Genomic DNA, 19,133 nt, shown 5'->3' with positions numbered 1-19,133 from the left:
GGATTAACTATAGCAAGTTCACTTTACTTCACGATGCATGAATGCCGCTCTGTAGGTCTATTGGAGACATTCATAAATATTCCTAGCAAATCTATGAAATGTTGGAGACATACTCGCTACATGAACGCACTAAATCGCACTTCAGCAGCGTTTATCCGAGAGCGCACAAGAAGATCTGCGCTTGAGCAGCACATTTGAGGGGTATCTAAGAGGTTTTGTGTATGAGCAGAGGAAATCGGCGCGCAAAGAAAAAGATTTGCATGTTTGTATTATAGAAATGCGATCTCGACTTGTAATTCTGTGATCACGACATTTCTCCATTTGTCATTGAAATAACGCCATAGGAAGTTGGTAGATTTGTTTAAAAGGTCTGCCGCCACAGCTGGAAAAAATCCTAGAGGAAACACTGAACCTAATATAAAGCATATAAATTAAACATGATAACTGTGAAACCATGATTATTCTTCAGACTATATTATTATACAACCAAAATCTAGAATTGTTGCATCCCTATAACCGTTATGCAGTTCAAAACAAAACATATGAATGTGTCTGAATGTAGAAGAAGCCTACTTAAGCAATGCACTGCTTTTGTTGTGCTTTAACATTTGGATGTTTGCAAAAAGAAAAAGCCTATTGTACAATGCACTGATATGTAGTTCCAAAATACAACATATTAACATTTTAATGTAGAAAAATACAACGTGGGCATCTTAGGGTGCTTTCACACCTGTGAATCGAGTCAGTTGTTCCGAAACAGAGATTACAAATGTTACATTGTTGCTCTTTGCTCTTGGTGCAGTTCGCTTTCACACTGCAAAGTTTCTAATCGGACCAAAAGAGCTAAAACAAGTCACGTGCGAGTAAACTCTCCTCACATTGGTCAGAGTGTCAGGGTTTATTTTGCAGCGTCCCGCTCAGCTGTCAGGAGAGGTGGTGGTTTGGTGGTGATTGACAGGGTGCGCGCGTGACGTGTCTGAGGAGAGATAGGGAGGGGTGACAAGGGTGCGCGACATTGCCTATTTGAGGTAGGGAGAGGCAAGATTACCGGGAGATCATCACTCGTTTGCGGGCATCCGGAGACTCGCGAAACTTCCCGCCCTACTCATAATTCTCTCTTCATATAGCCGTAAGCCTATTACATATCCATAAAACACTGTGATATAACCGCGCTCGGATCGGATCGCTTTCTCACTGCAATCGAACCGCTCCAGGGTTCGTTTCAATCGAGCCAAGACCACCTCATTCAAGCGATCTCGGAGCGATTACTTTGGCGCGGAACAGAGCGCGATTGCCCTGTTCACATATGCCAATCGAACCGCACTAACTGGGCAAACGAGATACGTTCCGAAACAAAATTGTAGGTGTGAAAGCACCCTTAAAGAGCAAAAATACAGCATAGGGGGTCTTATATGCTGTTGTGTGGACACTCATAATGCAAGTCATGTCTCTCCGGCCCCTCATTTGGGATGCTTTTTATGAACTGGCCCCCCATGACAGACTAATTGAATAGACCTGCTTTAAGGTAACTACTGAGCAAAACAACAGTGTAAAATTTCTACTCTTTTCCTTTCCATCCATTTCAGGTCCCTCACTTGCTTGTCCCAGATGCTGCTTTAATATCACATTTTCCCCACAGTTAATGTCAGCCGCAATTCATTAACTTCTATTGTCGCTCTGCCACCGTCTCACTCCTGGCGTATCAGATGAAAACCCAATCCTGAAAAGCTCAGGTTGATTTCATAACCGTGGATTTGCATGTTGATTAGATGTGATGGCTCCCCATTTCATCGGCACGTGGTGAAGCCAGACAGATTCATCAAGTAATGGCTGGCTGACACTGACCTCATTATGCGAGTGAGATGATGTGCATGTGCAATGATCACCTTGCGGTCGCGGAAGCCGATTCTCTGTTTCTTCTTCTTCTCTTCTGAGCCCACCTCGTCTTCATCCTCACCGCTGCTGGACTCTAGAGCGCCGTCAGACTCCGCCTCCTCCGCGACATCTTTCAGAGGCTCCTCCTCTCGCATCTGCTCCTCGTGTTTAACTGAAGAGCCCGCCTCCGCATACGCTCTGCCAATCAGAAGAGATTATGTAGATCGGTCACACTCAAATATATACACTAATAATGCTGTAATTAAATTAAAAATTATGAATGTAAATTCGATAATAATAATTTTAGAAATTATTGCGATATTAGGTGAACATTTCATCAACTTTTAAAATCGTGAGAAATATTAAATGCGATTATTAAAATGATTTCAGAGACGTGTGTAATATTGGAGAGCTGTATTTCTCAATAAAAATGCTAGTAAAATGTAGATTATACTTTTAAAGGTAAAAAAAATTACTTTTATACAGTTAAGGTCAGAATTTTTAGCCCCCCAGTTTATTTTTTTCCTCAATATCTAAACATAATAGTATTAATAACTCATTTCCAATAACTGGTTTATTTTATATGTGCCATGATGACAGCAAACAATATTTGACTAGATATTTTTCAAGACATTTAAAGGCTTAACTAGGGTAATTAGGTAAACTAGGCAGGTTAGGGTAATTAGGCAAGTTATTGTATAACAATGGTTTGCGCTATAGACTATCGAAAAAATATATTGCTTAAAGGGGCTAATAATTTTGACCATAAAATGTTTTTTTTTTTTTTAATTAAAAACTGCTTTTATTATCATATTATCCGCTGCGTAAAAACATGCTGGAGTTCACAAGTTGGCAGTTCATTCCGTTGTGGCGACCCTGGATTAAGCCGAAAAGAAAACGAATGAATGAATAATCTTGATGCATGCAACAAACTCTATGTTTGGATGTGTGTAACAAAGAAATGGCTTATTTAATGTATAAAAGGAATATCCCAAAATAAATGAGCAAAAACTAGCTAGTGATTGATAGACATTTTTACAATATACAGTACTGTGCAAAAGTCTTAGGCCACCACCAAGACTTTTGCACAAATTTATCCATCTATAAGGTATGGAGCATGGGAAACATGTACACAATATTCAGAACAGAATTAATTTTGGAATCAAAAGACTAGCATCAAAAGTGTGTTTAATGTGACCTCTTCAGCACCAAGCAACAGCTTGAACTGTTTTGTTGAGTCTTTTTTGAAATTATATTTAATGTCAAGCATCTTTTAGCATTTCTAAGAGTTCCTGCTTAGATTTAGCCTGTTCTTTTTCTCTCCAGGTGAATCCCGTACTGCCTATAATATTGCCTATACATGCTGTATATATTCAGGTCTGGAGTCTGTGGAGGCCACTTCATGACTGTCTTTGTTTCATTGGCTGTTTTTCTCCCCACATGATTTCATTACATTAGCAGTGTGGGATTATTATCATGCTGAAAAATAGAACCATTACAAATTCATTGCTTTCTAGTAGGAATTACAAGACGAATTAAAACCTGTCTGCATTTTTCAGCACTCATGATCACATTAATTCATCCAATATTAACAATGGCTCTGACAGAAATGCAGATCAAACCAAGACAGACACTCCAGTATTTTTCACTCCTTCTTCCATCTTTCTTTAACTTTTTTCATGGTTTAAACAATTACACCCAAAAAGTCCAACTAGAACCTGTATTTTCATGGTTGCATTAAAAAGACCAAATATGTCCTCCATTTTCAGTGGTCTCCTTACATCATTTTATTTAAATATGTATTTGATTTATTTAAAATATATTAGGGAAGTAGGAGATTTCAAACGTAGCCTATGGCTGCGTCCGAAACCGCCTACTACTCAGTAGGTACTGCATTTGAATTTGAACGTACTACTCGGCCGTTAGAAAAGTACGTTCTATACAGTATGAACGTGAAAAGTATAAATGGAATTCGGACGTACTATATCCGCCATTTTGTCATGGTCACGTGACCTACCTGTGTCAATTGCGTCGCTTTACTCCCATTCATGAATGTGCTCGCGGGGCATCATGGGATAGCGCAGCATGCATGGGATGCGCACTTCAGAATCTCGCCGGAAGTAGTAAGTCATCCAGGCACTTCTCGCCTGCTGATTTTCGAATTCTATGAATTCTAACATACTACTCGGCTCACATACTGATATTAGCGTACTATATGGTATGGAAGTATGCGGTTTCGGACGCAGCCAATGTCTTCCTTATTTGGGATGAATTTTTTTTTTTTTTTTTTTTTTGTGACTTTTATGGCAAATTACAGCAAAAAACAAGACAAAACAGAATTACATTTCAAAAAGTATAGACAGTATCAACTTTGGCACGTACAATAAGAGAAAAAGGGAAATAAAATAATAAAAAAAATAAAATAAAATAAATAAATAAATAGATATTTGGGATGATTAGCTTATAATAAAAAGCTCCACAAAAATAAACACATGCATGTCAGATATGAGATATAAAACGTTCAGAGCTGGGAGTCCGCAGGAGTTTACCTGAAAACCACAAGCAGCCAGCCGCATAGCACCACCCTGATATGACGCTGAGGTGGTCCTACAGCAAACATCTCTTATTTCTTCATAAAAAATGTAAACCTTTTTTTTATTCCCTATTACACAGGGGAACCAACATTGTCAAGCTGTCCGTGCATGTATTTATCTCTAGACGTGCACCTCATACTAGAAGTCAATAACCAGAACTAGCAGATCAATATCTAAAAAAAAAAAAAAAAAAAAACAGTAATTGAAAAAAAAGACCTGGCGTTGGGTTGATGGGTTGTGTGTTTGAAGGTGCATTCAATAATTCAATATAATGACACAGTGAAAATGACTGCACAGATGAAGAACTGGAATGCCAGCTCATCCCATAACTCCTTCATTCTATTGATCACATCCCAGATGCACTGTCTATATTGCTGACATATCAGCTCCTCCATTCACACACACACACAAACGCAAGCACATACACATACTGCACTGGCCTTCACCCAGACTGCAGAAATAATCTCTGCAGAAACAGACCCTATAAGGACACTTACGTTAAAGGTGAAAGGTGCCATTTTTTTATGTTACACATATTTCTATCCCAGTTTAGAACGCAGAGACAGCGATATGTTGCATTCATGTACAAAAAGAATTTGTTGTGGTCATAAATTGAATTAATATATAACACTCAAAATATTACAATTATATCAAAATTAAAACAACAAAATAAATAAATAAATAAAAATCTTAAATGAGATTTAAATAACAGTAGATATAAATGTAAAAACACATGAGAATTTGCATGCTTGCACAAGTCAAAATCAACCAATATATACCTAACATAAAATGATATGGATATTAAATAAAATGTAATAAATAAAAATAATAATAAATTACATGAAAATTAATTTATAAAAATAAAATGAATTAATAAATAAATGAAGAAATAAATGAAGAAATAAATAAAACGAATAAATAAATAAACAAACAAATGAATAAATAAATAAATACAATTAATAAATAAATATATAAACAAATAAATGAATACAGCAAATGCACACAGTGTGTACACAGTTACAGCAAAATTCATGTTTAACTATAAAATGCACTGCACTTTAACCAATCCATACTTGAAACAGTACTGCCTACAACTATGTGGACACCTATTCATTGTACATATCGCTGTCAATTTTACATTGTCCTGTTTTTTTGGGAGTATGATGTTGTATTTTGCACAGTCGTTGTATTTGCACTGTCTGTATTTTGCACTGTCTGTATTTTGTACTGTCTGGAGCCAGCACCTAAGCTTTTCACTCATCATAGCACACGTGCTGATGATGATGTGACAATAAAAGTGATTTGATTTGATTTGGTCCTAAACAATATTTTCCACCAATCATCTTTATTGCATTTACAATCACTTTTACTGGTTGATGGTTATTGTTTTGCGTGCATTGAGCAGAATGAAATCAAAGTGATGCGAACACAGCGGGATAAAAGAAAAGAAAGCAACTCAATGCAGCCTAATGTAGTCGTCTGCAGTTACACGTCGACACCTGTCCATCAGCAATAAGCGGGTAACCCGGACACGCACCGTTATTTGTGGGTCATTTGCATCGCCTCACAAAATAAACATTACAAATATTTCTATATGATGTAAAAGTAGTTAAAACAAATGACAACAACACAGTGTTGCGTCTTTTTCTTGTAACAACAGCAGGGCGGATAACAGTAAATCTAATTATTATTATTATTATTATTATTTATTTATTTTATTTATTTATTATCTTATTTTGTATTAAAAAATCCCAATATACTCAAATCTCTTAATTTTTTAACACAAAATAAGATAAAAAATAAACAAACTAAAAATGAATAATTAATAATGAATAAATAAATAATAAATAAATAAAAAGAATAATTAAATAAACAAAGTGAATAAATAAATAAATGAATATCTAAATAAATAAATAAATAAATAAATCCCAATCTTTTCAAATCTCTTAATTTTTTTAACACAAAATAAGATGAAAAAGATAAACAAATTAAAAGTTTATATATATATATATATATATATATATATATATATATATATATATATATATATATATATATATATATATATATATATATATATATATATTTATTTATTTTTTTGTGGAAAACCTGAGCGACCCAGCATCACCCAGACTCTGCCTCCAGCGGCCCCCAGATAAATTGAGTTTGAGACCACCTAGCATATGTGAAAGTGTGTGTTGCTCCTATACCTTGTCCACATCAGTCCAGCGCTGGCTGAGATGCCCGTCACCCCCGCCAGGGCGGCCAACATCAGTCTACGGCGCTGATAGGAACGGAAAGCCCCGGTGTGATGCCGTCTAGTCAACTGCACCATCCCGACGGTGGCAGCCGTCAGTGCCCGCAAGCGGTACATACTGCAAAACATAGAAAAACAGGGTGATTCCTATGCAAGTAATACATTTAATCCAGAAAGAGAATCACATCTATATGCAAATATCTGCTCGAGTGACACAAATGACACCAATTCAAATATTTAAGCAGGGCGGTGCACTGACATTACTATCTACTGAAATGAAATCCATCCAAAGTCGAACAGGCCTATTCTGCGTCTCTTTCATCTGGAGATTTGGGCCAATCTCCAATGCTATGATATAACGTGATTCCGTGTGAAATTAAAACTGTAAATGAGGGGTTCTGGATCTTTCCAGAACACTGCATGGATTAGCCTGAATCCCAGCAAGAGCACATCTCCCACAGCCCTGAGCCTGCTCTCTCCTCAAAAAAAAAAAAAACTAATCATTTAGCAGCACAGGAAAAAGCCACATTTATAATAACAGACTTTAAAAAAGCCCTGAAATTAAATGCACTTTTGGTTCACATCTTTTAGTTTTGAGGTCATCTTTTAGCTAATTTAGTGAAAGCTGACAAAATAAAAGTTTGGAGTCTAGGAATGTTTTTTTGTCATCTGGTAAATGAAGCAGAAATACTGCATCAGGACTCGACTATAGTAAAAGCGAACAAGTATTTATAGACCTCCGCTGGCTTTATGCCAAAAGATGTGTAACTTTGCTATGGACAAAGATGCAAAGACCAAAAACTACTCAATGGATAGGATAACTGTTATCAAGCCTGCCATTAGAAAATATAACTTGCATACTAAAAGCTAAACAGTGTGTATTTGAAAACACACGGAGTCCTTAGTTATATCAAAGAAGTGAAATTAACAGAGGAAGAAGTTGATGAATAATTTTTTGATGGAAAATGCACTTCCAGTCTTATTGATACATTTGTCAACATATATTTGCTGTACATCGTAATTAGTATGATTATAATTGTCATGTTTGAATACATTAATATTAACGACAAAAAGAGGAGCAGTTTTACTTTTTATTTATTAGTTTAGTATATATATATATATATATATATATATATATATATATATATATATATATATATATATATATATATATATATATATATATATATATACACACACATACATATATATATACATACATATATATATATACACACACACACACACACACACACACACACACACACACACACACACGTATATCCTCATATTTTGTATAATTTGTAAATGCAACAAGGTTATTGTTGTAAAAAAGCTCTGTAAAATGTTGAATTTTAATGTGTACAAACTGAAAACAAAAATAAAAAAACAGTATGGAAAAGAATACTGCATGATTGGTGCATGCAAATATATTATAATTAGCTTTTTATTATTCTTATTATTTATTAAATTGCACACCACCTGACAAAAGTATTGTCGCCTATCAAAGTTTAAGGAACAACAAATAATAACTTGACTTCTAGTTGAAGTGGCTTAAATGAAAGTCAAAGGCCTCTAGATTAAGCTTATTTTACCAAAATAAAATATGATCATGTCTTGATTTTTAATATTTTAATTAGGACAGTAAGGTCTGACCTTGCTTAGGCAAAAGTCTTGTCACTGAACAGAAATAATGTCCAGTATAGAATATAAAGTCATGCTGCAGTGGAAACAGAATGAATATTGTGTCTGACTCCATCATGAGCTTGGAGGACTGCATCCATACATCTCTGCAATGACTCAAATCACTGATTAATAAAGTCATCTGGAATGGCAAAGGAAGTGTTCTTGCAGGACTCCCAGAGTTCATCAAGATTTTTTAGATTAATCTTCATTTCCTCCTCCATCTTACCCCAGACATGCTTAACACTGTTTAAGTTTGGTGACTGGGCTGGCCAATCCCTGAGCACCTTGACCTTCTTTCCTTTCAGGAGCTTTGATGTGGAGGCTGAAGTATGAGCAGGAGCGCTATCCTGCTGGAGAATTTGCCCTCTCCTGTGGTTTGTAATGTAATGGGCAGCACAAATGGCTGTCAGGCTGTTGATGTTGTCATCCACTCTGCAGATTTCTCGCAAACCCCCATACTGAATGAACCCCAAACCATGATTTTTACTTCCCCAAACTTGACAGATTTCAGTGAGAATCTTGGGTCCATAAGGGTTCCAGTAGGTCTTCTGCAGTATTTGTGATGTATGGGATGCAGCTCAACAGATGATTCTTGGGGGAAAAAATACCTTCTGCCACTTTTCCAAATGATCAACTAGAAGTCAAGTTATTATTTGCTGCCCTTACAACAGGGATCGACAACTAGACTTTTTTTCAGGTAGTGTATTTTATTAACACCTACCCCCTCTCTCTCCCAAACCTCACAGTAATATAAAAACAGAAATCATTGCTGTAGGGTAATTGTATTGTTGTGATGATATAAATATTTATCGTCAACTTCCGGCTGCAAATATCTCCCTTCTAGACTTTACCATGACAAACAGGTTTAAATTCAGGTTTCAGTAGCATAAACATTAAGCCTTTTTTAACAATTAGCCATTTAAAGTTTGTCTCTGAAACAAAAATACCATCAAAAGCCACAGAGAGACAGGTCAGAGTATTCATTTAGTTCCTCCGACTTTGAATTCAATACAGAAGTGTCTCTGCTAAAAGACAGATTAGATGATATTGAATTACAGTGCTCACTTTAATTCTTTATTCTTCCTTACAGAAAAAAAACACACAAGCCTCACATGTGAACCACATAAGCTTCACATGTGGAAAAAATTACTCATTTAATTTACTAATTTTCTTTAAGGTAACTGGTTGCAAACGACTGATATGTGCTGCATTTAAACAAACAAAATAAACTGAACGTAACTCAATTTAATTTGTTTGATTAAATTTAAGTTGTTGTAAGTTGAGACTTGTAACTTAATTGACCACACCAGTTGTCCATATGGTGATAGCAAGGGAAGGAAATGTTTTTAATTAAAATTATAGATATTGTTAAGTGGTTTTTATTAAGTTTGTAAATTCTTTTTGTGGTATTTACTTGGTGCTGTGCAAATAACTGCACTAAAATAGTCCTTTGTCAATAATAGGTTCATTTAATTGCATCAATAGCGTTCATTTTCACACAAAACAATTGCATATTTGGAGTTTCACAAAATGCAGACTGAGGCACATTTTCCAATGAGGCTGAATTTACCAATTTACCACATTCTTCCAAACGTCATTTTATAACCTCTTAAGGCCCAAGGTGTTTTTTTACATGCATTTTTTTTTATTCTCTTTGCTATTTGGGCTTTTTGGAACCTAATTCGTATAAAATCTAAGTACCATCTTTAGATTTGATGTACTTTTAGAGAAAAATGATGTCCATATATGTAGACTTGTGATCCAAATTTACAGAAAAAAAATTTCCTGAAAAAAAAAATTTATTTTTCATTTTAAAAATTTTTTATTGCATATACAACTTTTTTTTTTAACTTGCTTTGACTATCAGAGAGTAAAAACATAATTTCTTTTCCCATTTTACAGTTAAAAATTGGGTTTGGGACATTTCATATGCTGCAAAACAGTTGCAGGATGACACTGTATGTCTGTAACAAAATATAAAATATTTAAAGTACCACTCAAAAGCTAAAATGTGCTGTCCACGTATGTGGACATTCAAGTCCTAGGATGTTAAACAACATTTCAAAATAAAGTCACAATCACACTGTAGCGTCCTGGTTAAAAAATGACTTTCACTGATGGTTCACGATTCATTTATTGGTCACACTTTATAGAATTAGTTCGCATTATTACATCATGAATCACCGTAAGAACTAAAGAGAAAATAAACAAACAACAAACACAAATAAATCCCGAAAATGAACACTATGCCGACATCAACAATTAAGCATTAATCTTAAACAAATAAACAAAATTACCTTATTTTTCCCTCAAACCAGGAGCTATAACTCATGAAGGAGGAATCCGTGGAGCAACCGTATACCTGTGCCCCTTTTACCGTGTTTTACCTAGCGTTCCATACTTTGTTTTCATTCATTACTACGCGCAATTCATACATCCGGTAAGCTCCGCAATTTTGATGTCATAAAGTCCCCAAAACAACTTAATTTATTCAACAAAATCAACCCGTATAAAAATACAACAAAACATTAAAAAAATAAATAAATAAATTCAAAATCATAAACAATGTAACACATTATTTCAAGTTTCTTTACACACACTGTGACTGGGTAAAAGATGACTGTTTTAGGGGGAACTACATCTATTACAAGGGGGAAAATATTGATTGAATACTTTAGATTGAAGGTGAAGGACAGCTCTCTTTGTTATGCCAATTCTGTCAGACTCTCTCACATAAACAAACCATTTTTCTTGAAAAGAGCAACTTTGAGTCATTCTCCTCTTTTTGACATCAAACTGTAGGCAGAGGGACTGGCGAACTCTTGCCACTGCTCTGCCTCGTTCGTAGGAAGGCAAAAGCTCCATAGAGGCTAGGAGAGCCACCTGTCCGTTTTCCAATATTGACTGTAGCTTGATTGAGGTCCTGATTCAGCAGAACATAATGAGAGTGGGAGCGCTACATGCTAATTGGAGTGAGCATTTGTGCGTGACACTGCAGACTGATGCCGCTGGTCTCTGGGGCCGAGGACAGAGGGACTTTGACTGAAACTCTTTCAAACGGAGCAGATACCGCATTAGCCCAGTAAACACCCTGGTGGGTTCTATCAGAGCGAAAGCAACCGGTTCAAGCCTGCGGGAAGAACACTTTATATGCGACTTCACAGTGAAAAGGTTTGGTTGTGGCCATTACAATGTTATTAATGTAATGTCTGCGCAGTGTAATTGTAATTAGGGTGATGTTTCTATTCAAATGCTCCTTCCAATGGGAGCAATTTAAAGATGCCATAGAATAAAAAAAAACTGGATATATCTGGGCATTAGGGTTGGGTGATGTTGACCGATTTGGCATCGTACGATGTGTATTGTGAAACATCGCAATGGACGATGACTTAGTCGTCGTAGGCGGGGGGTGGGGGTGGTTGTTGTTAAATATCAATTAATTAATTAAAAATTATTTAATTTTAGCCAACTGTTTTTACTACCTGACCCACAGGGTGTTTGCTTTATCCATAACCAAACCATAAATAAATAAAGTTACACACAAATGACCACCTGTCAATCACTTTTTTTCCGTGGGACTCTGTCATGAATAGGCAGAGTGATCTGTGTTGTTATAATGGCTTTTTCCCACAGCCGGTGAAGGAGACGAGAGTTCGTTTGGACTGTAATTTGATTTGTATTGTGATTAATGATAACTTTCTTATTTTATTATTATTATGAGGAAATAATAACAAGTAAAGATGCTAGGGCTCGACCATTTTAGTCGCATATGCGCCCGAAATATTATCTATGCGACCTTAAAATAAATGGAAGCATTTGTGCGAGTGCATACATTTTCACTGTTTTCGCTGCAAAATCCTCACCATGTGCACAGATTTAGTAGACATTTATGCAGAATGCATCTTTGCACCTAAAAACGCCAAACGCAGCGCTCGGGAACAGATTAAGCAGTTGTTATGTGAACTTGCTGAAGTAAAAAAAGCCTGCAGTGCTTGCCCCGCCTTTGTGCTCTACTTATTGGTCCACTCCTCTAGAACTGAACGCGAATTTATTGGTTAATATCAGCTGTCAATCACTCAGTCAATGCCTTCTGCCTTCAGATGACAGGAGCTACAACCGCGGAAATGTGAAGCGCTGAGGATGAGAGAATAAAAATAACACTGACAGATTTTGTTTTAGAAACCACCTAAAGTTACTAATAATGGCACATCTTATTAGTGATCATGTGCTGAATGTTAATTCACCATTTACACTCTTCCAAGAGTGGATAAAAGACTTCCAGTGGCTTCAAGTCCGATGAAAGTCCTATGAAAATAACTAAAGCCATTCGGTGTAAAGTCTGTGGGACAGGTTTGCAGGAAACAGCGTTTGCCACTGAATCTACACATTTTAAGCGCAAGAGGTGCTTTATAATCATTCATTCAATCCTCACGATGCTGTTAGCCATGCAAGCGGCAGTTATATGTAACATTTAACACGGCTCATGAAAAGACCATTATTGCTATTAAGATGACATGCAAGGGGCGAGGCAGTGGCGCAGTAGGTAGTGCTGTCGCCTCACAGCAAGAAGGTCGCTGGTTCGAACTTCGGCTCAGTTGGCGTTTCTGTGTGGAGTTTGCATGTTTTCCCTGCCTTCGCGTAGGTTTCCTCCGGGTGCTCCAGTTTCCACCAAAGTCCAAAGACATGCGCTACAGGTGAATTAGGCTAAATTGTTCGTAGTGTATGAGTGTGTGTGTGAATGTGTGTGTGGATGTTTCCCAGAGATGGGTTGCGGCTGGAAGGGCATCCGCTGCGTAAAAAAAAACTTGCTGGATAAGTTGGCAGTTCATTCCGCTGTGGTGACCCCGGATTAATAAAGGGACTAAGCCAACAAGAAAATGAATGAATGAATGAAGATGACATGCAAATAATAAGTCCTATATCAATATAAATGTGGGGCAGGGTGATAGATCTCGATGCCGGCTCAACATCGTGAATTTTGTTGGCCATCGGCGATGGTTGATGGCATCATCTATCAGCCCAACCCTACTGGGCATAGTTGAAAAATAAGAGTTCAGTGCATAAAACGGCATACCGTGAGCCAAAAACACTACTGAGGTAACAGTATACCGTCATTTAGCCATGTCAAACTTCTTTTTACCCTCAAACTAAAGATGAAATAGAACTTCACGTAAAGTAGCGTCAAAAGTATAGAGTTCGTTAACAATCAGTGCTAAAATTCCCAAACCTTTTTATTGAAAGAGAAATCTTTAACCTTGCTCTTCTGCAAACTTTAGCAGCAAACACACTGCAGCAGTCAGTGCTTCATATATCCAGTGGCAATCTGGAATCAGCTTCTCTCTATGCACCAATGATCTAACAGTCGCACGCCTCTCAGATAAGGTTCTGCCAGGCATTGCACCATCAGGAGACATCAGGGGCCAAAATCACAGGCAGCTGAGGACTAACTTGACTGAGGACCAACATTGTTGTTAGAGTGCAATTGACAGCCAGAGAAAAGCTGAAAATAATCACCAGACTGACTCTTTTTGGTTCTACACTAGGGCTGCACGACATTGGACAAATCTAACATTGGAATATTTTGTTATTCTGTGATATATATTCATTCAATACCTTTCCTTTACAGGTTAGTCACTTTATTTATCAGGGGTCACCACAGCGTAATGAACCGCCAACATAGAGTATATGCTTGAAGGCTGATTTATACTTCAGCATCAAATGCACGCGTATGCTACGGCGTTGACGCATAGCCCTACGCCGTGGTCGTCGCTGACGTGCACCTTTTAAAAAATGTAACTACACGTCGCAACGACGCGTAGCGCAAGCTCTGTGATTGGTCAGCTTGGTAGAGCTGACGAGTGTGGGCGGGACAGAGAGCCGCGCGAATGGCGCGACCCCGATGGAGCGATTGTTTACAAGTGTGGAGTCCTGTGAAGGAGCTCCGGATGGAAAGTTTTGTTCTGTGTTTACCTCATAGTTAAAGTTGTTGCACGTCCGCCGGTTCCTGCCTAAAAATGAGCGAGTTTGAGCCACTTGTACATTCAGGAAGTGTTCAGGAAAAGCAAAACACCAGCGAAGAAACTCGACACAGAGGAACATTTACACCTCACTGCCAACTAGCTTTTTCGGAAGTGTTGCATGTTACATGTGCCGTGGGTTACGCCGGTCACTTGAAGCAGAAGTATAAACCAGGCTTTATGCAGCGGATGCCCTTCCAGCTGCAACCCATCACTGGGAAACACCCATACACTCTCATTCACACACATGCACTACAGACCTATGTCTTTGAACTTGTGGGGGGAAACCAGAGCACCTGGAGGAAACCCATGCGAACATGGGGAGAACATGCAAGCTCTACACAGAAATGCCAACTGACCCAGCCAGGGTTCAAGCCAGTAACCTACAGTACTTGCTGTAGGGTGACAGCGTGACCGTAGCCCACGATATATATTGCGATATGAATACAATTTCACCAGATGACTTGAATAGCTCTATTTGGAAACACTTGATCATTTTGGGATGATTCTGCAGTGGGAGTCATCTGCATAAAATATAATACAAGATATAAATACAATGAAGAAAAAGGTACAATTAAAATAAACAGTGTTTTCAAGAGGTCACACTTAGATACTGTTTGAAAACTTGTTAGCAAGTTAGCAGGTTTGGCATGCTGTCCCGGGAGAGAACCCTGAGCTCGGAGATAGTTGAGCTCAGGGCTCCCGCCAGGTCCATAGAACATGTGAGGGGAGTACGAGATCAGGAGTTCTCGAGAGCTCCCCTTGGCAAAAGAGGAAAGGAGGAGAAGGGGTGGATGGGGAGTTTCTTCGGGAAACGAAGATAAGGGAGTAGTTCTTAGCTAGGTTCCTTATAGTGAGTTTGGATCAATCTGATTGGCTAGCTAAAGAGTGTAGATGAGTGGCCAACTGCAGTCAATCATATCACGTGCTCCTCTCGAAATTAGTTTGAGAAACTTCATTTATCGTTTTCCGAATCCGGTCGTTGTATAAAACTCCTAAAACTGTTAGAGGCATTATTGTAATGGTCCAAAAGGCGCATCTCTGTGGGTCTCTGCAGACTGCAGAGCATGTGGGATTGTCTGTGGGAGTGTTGACCATTCTCACGCACACATAACCAGCAGTATGAAACGTGTGCAGTGAGAGTTCCACTGCATGGTTAACTGATTGCGTATGTTTGGCAGGGGAGTAACGAATCACTTTACGATTTACTTTTTTTTTAAGGTTAATCCAACATTTATAACAATTGCAGAGAGATCACCTCCCGCGTTATTCAAATCACGAATAACGTGATGAAAGCATTTTGGATTCCCTGTTAAATATAACTTTCTGTCACTGTTTGTTTAACCTGCATTAATGCATTCATTTTAAAGCTGCACAATTTAACGTTAAAAGATTGTGATCTCAATTCAAACCCGCGCAGCATGAATGATAAATGATGGTGATTTGCATGTGTTTATTAATCCTTCAAATCGCTGCATTCAAATCTGCATTTGATCGAGAGAGATTACGTTCTTACACTTTTTCAGTTTGTTACAAACAGTTAAATAGCACAGATGTACTGGGAGCACAGTTTATAGCTCAGATAAACACACTGATGTTTATGGTAAAGATTAAGGCCCAATCCCAATTCTACCCCTTAGCCCTTCCTCTTACCCCTCATTTTGTACATTCATGTAAAGGGATATGGGTTTCCTAATTCTTTTTAGCTTGAAGGTGTAGGGTTAAAGGTAAGGGGTAGATCCCTCTTCGAACAGAGATTTTTCAGGACCACACTCGAAACCAAGGGGTAAAAGAATTTCCCAGAAAACACCAGCCATAACGGCAGCATAGCCGCACCCGGAAGATAGGAGATCCACAAATTAGTACTTTTTGTGAACTTTTTTTTTACAACAAGCACATGTTTTAACTAGCCTGATCTCACGAGGAAACGTAAGTATTTTACGTTTTGTCAGTTTTAGTGGCTAAAGTTGAGTCATACAAAAATGTACGATTTTAAAAAGGAGGCGTGGCTTCTAACGCCACCCCTAATCCCAACCGTCATTGGGTGATGAGCAAATCGTACTAAATTGTACGAATTAGATCGTACAAATTCATACGAATTAGCCAATAAATTAAAAAGTTACGAATTGCCATGTGATTGCGTTGGTTTTTATACATTTATAACCGCGTTCATGTTTTACCATCATGCCATTTAAAAATAGGGTAGGGGAAAGGGGTACAAAAATAGAATTGGGATTGTACATAAAATCACAGTTTAAGGCAACTTGACGCTGGTGAATGTTGTAGCAATTACATTGTGTAACCAATTGGTGGCGACATATAACCATCTAAACGATGTCACTGAATAGGTTTTAAAAAATGGTCGAGCTATAATGAAACTTGAAATTTTATGTGCGAGTTGTTGAATCATTAATTGAAAATAAATATGATACTTTGAACATGATGTTCTATTTCTATATTTAGCATTATCAGCAACAGTAGCATAGATAATCTTTTGTATTGAATATTTTTTCTTTACTCAGCTGATTCTTTTTTGATTTTTATTTGTAATAAAATTACAGGTTCTGTTTGTTAAACCAATGGTTTTTACAGTAATGTTTTGTATAAATGGAAAGCAAATGATATTCGTCTCCTCCCTTTTTGCTGATGCAAAAAATGGTCCGATCCGTGACTCAATAACTACAGCATGATCCGAACCATGAGACTGGTGATCTGTTACACCACTACTAAACACTCAAAAAAACACTGACCTTTTTTGCTTGTCCAAACTACTAAAATGAGATCCTAAATCTACAAAGTGAGCAACAAAATTCTTAAGTTTTTTTGGGACTTAATTGTTTCATGTTAAATCAGCTTAAATTTGTGAAAAACAATTTAGTAAAAGGTAAGGTTAGTTTTATATTCACGCATTTATTCAGAAACAACTTGTGACATGTTGCCTATATTGTTTACCATGGAAGTTTGAACATTTGGTCTGAAATCATATGAAAGCATGACTTCAAAACAACATTAGCACTATTTAATTGACTGTGAATAACGTACTTTAATAGTAATTGGCTGTTAATATGACTTCTCTATTTAGAATTTGCAAGAATACTGTAATGAAATTATATTATTAAAGAGAAAGTCTGAATGTGTGAATATAAAACCAATTCTAGCTTTGGAAGCCAGCATTTCTTTTGTGTATTTCATTATACATAGTGTATTTCTACAATCTTTTTATGAATTAGAATTTAATGTTTAGAGTTCTTCTAAACAACAACAAAAAATTGCCCAGAGTACATGTAAAAACAAACCAAAAAACATGGTATGTATCGCGAGATATGACATATACATTAATACCAACAATGTCAACACGATATTTTATAAACACTTGTCAATGTTAAAAAAACAAAAACAGTCAAATAACGATGTCACTGCCTCACAATTATAACATAAACTGTGTTTTTCTATGTCTCTTTTCAACATGGACACGTTACATCAGCTTTAATATTGAGCTGAAGTTGTTATTATGATGATCTGAGGCGATGTGCAGCTGGAGCATTAGCATGAGCTACACAGCGATTACATATTTAACTGCTTCCTTTACTGAGAAACATTAAATATACTATTATAAGACGTCTAGCAACATGGGGATTTGTCATTCTAGACCTTTCAGCTTAAGCATGCCATGAAGATACGACCAGTCACGTAACGTTACAGGGAAAACTCTCCTATCTGAAATCACACTAGATTTGGCTAGTCTCGCTAACTTAGCCCCTTGATGTTAAAGCGAGCGGGTATTATACACTTACTCAGACACTTAAGGCAACGTCAGATAAAGTCCTGCAGGAAAGATGTTTTTCTGTAAGAACTGCAGATTCCTCTACGATTCTGCTTTAACGTTAGTCGCGTTGACTTTCTGCGCTGAAGTTCCGCGTCTACGGAGGCCGAACACACACAAACACACCCACAGCAAACGTCAAGCCTCCGCCTCCCCTTATCTGCTCAGTCTGTGGGATCTTCCATCAGTTTGCAAAACACTCCGTTCTTCTTCTTCTTCTTCTTCTTCTTCTTCTTCTTCTTCTTCTTCTTCTTCTTCAATATATATTGGCGGTTGACAAACAACAAAATTGTGTATTTCTAAACACTCAGTTTGATAGGTGAGGACGTTAAAAACCTGTTTTGTTCTTTTAGAAGAGGCTTGTTGACATGGCGTTACATTTTCACACACGACAAAAAATTACTTAATTAGGGTTGTCATCCTTTAAAACGCTGCAAATGGTTAACATGGTTATGAAGTATGATTTTGTTCTACATAACAACATCCCTCATTATACCCAAAACCTAAACCCATCTTCCATTTTACTAACTGTTAATAAGCAGCTAATTAACGGTTTATTGAGCTAATAGTCTTAGTTTGTGGTTTGTTAATAGCATTAATGGAACTTGAAATAAAGTGTTACCAAAATTATTTATATTTCCAACAGGTTTTATGATAAATAAGATGTTACTGTTGTCGTTATTTTTAATATTATTATTACTATTAATACAATAAATACATTAGAAATATTGGATACGGGTGACGCAGTGGCACAGTTGGTAGCACTATCGCCTCACAGCAAGAAGATTGCTGCTTTGAGCCTCGGCTAGGTCATTTCTGTGTAGAGTTTGCATGTTCTCCCTGTGTTCATGTGGGTTTCCTCCGGGTGCTGTGATTTCCCC

The 19,133-nt window shown here is 37.2% G+C and overlaps 1 protein-coding gene across 4 annotated transcripts in view; it reads right to left on the bottom strand.

Annotated features, from left to right (window-relative positions):
* Positions 1 to 18,374, bottom strand: part of micu1 (mitochondrial calcium uptake 1) — a 101,051-nt gene extending 82,677 nt beyond the window's left edge. For 3 of the 4 annotated variants that reach the window (XM_068212871.2, XM_073919636.1, XM_005156522.6), the window contains exons 1-3: positions 18,224 to 18,360; positions 6,680 to 6,844; positions 1,887 to 2,073 (exon numbers count right to left, since the gene is read on the bottom strand). In XM_068212871.2, coding sequence (XP_068068972.2) covers positions 1,887 to 2,073; positions 6,680 to 6,843 — 351 coding nt within the window. In that variant the 5' untranslated portion in view covers position 6,844; positions 18,224 to 18,360. 4 annotated transcript variants of the gene reach the window in all.
* Between the last annotated feature and the right edge of the window lie 759 nt (positions 18,375 to 19,133).

The sequence above is a fragment of the Danio rerio genome, chromosome 13 (assembly GCF_049306965.1).
Source record: "Danio rerio strain Tuebingen ecotype United States chromosome 13, GRCz12tu, whole genome shotgun sequence".
NCBI lineage: Eukaryota > Metazoa > Chordata > Actinopteri > Cypriniformes > Danionidae > Danio > Danio rerio.
This window is presented reverse-complemented; position numbering and strand designations above follow the sequence as displayed.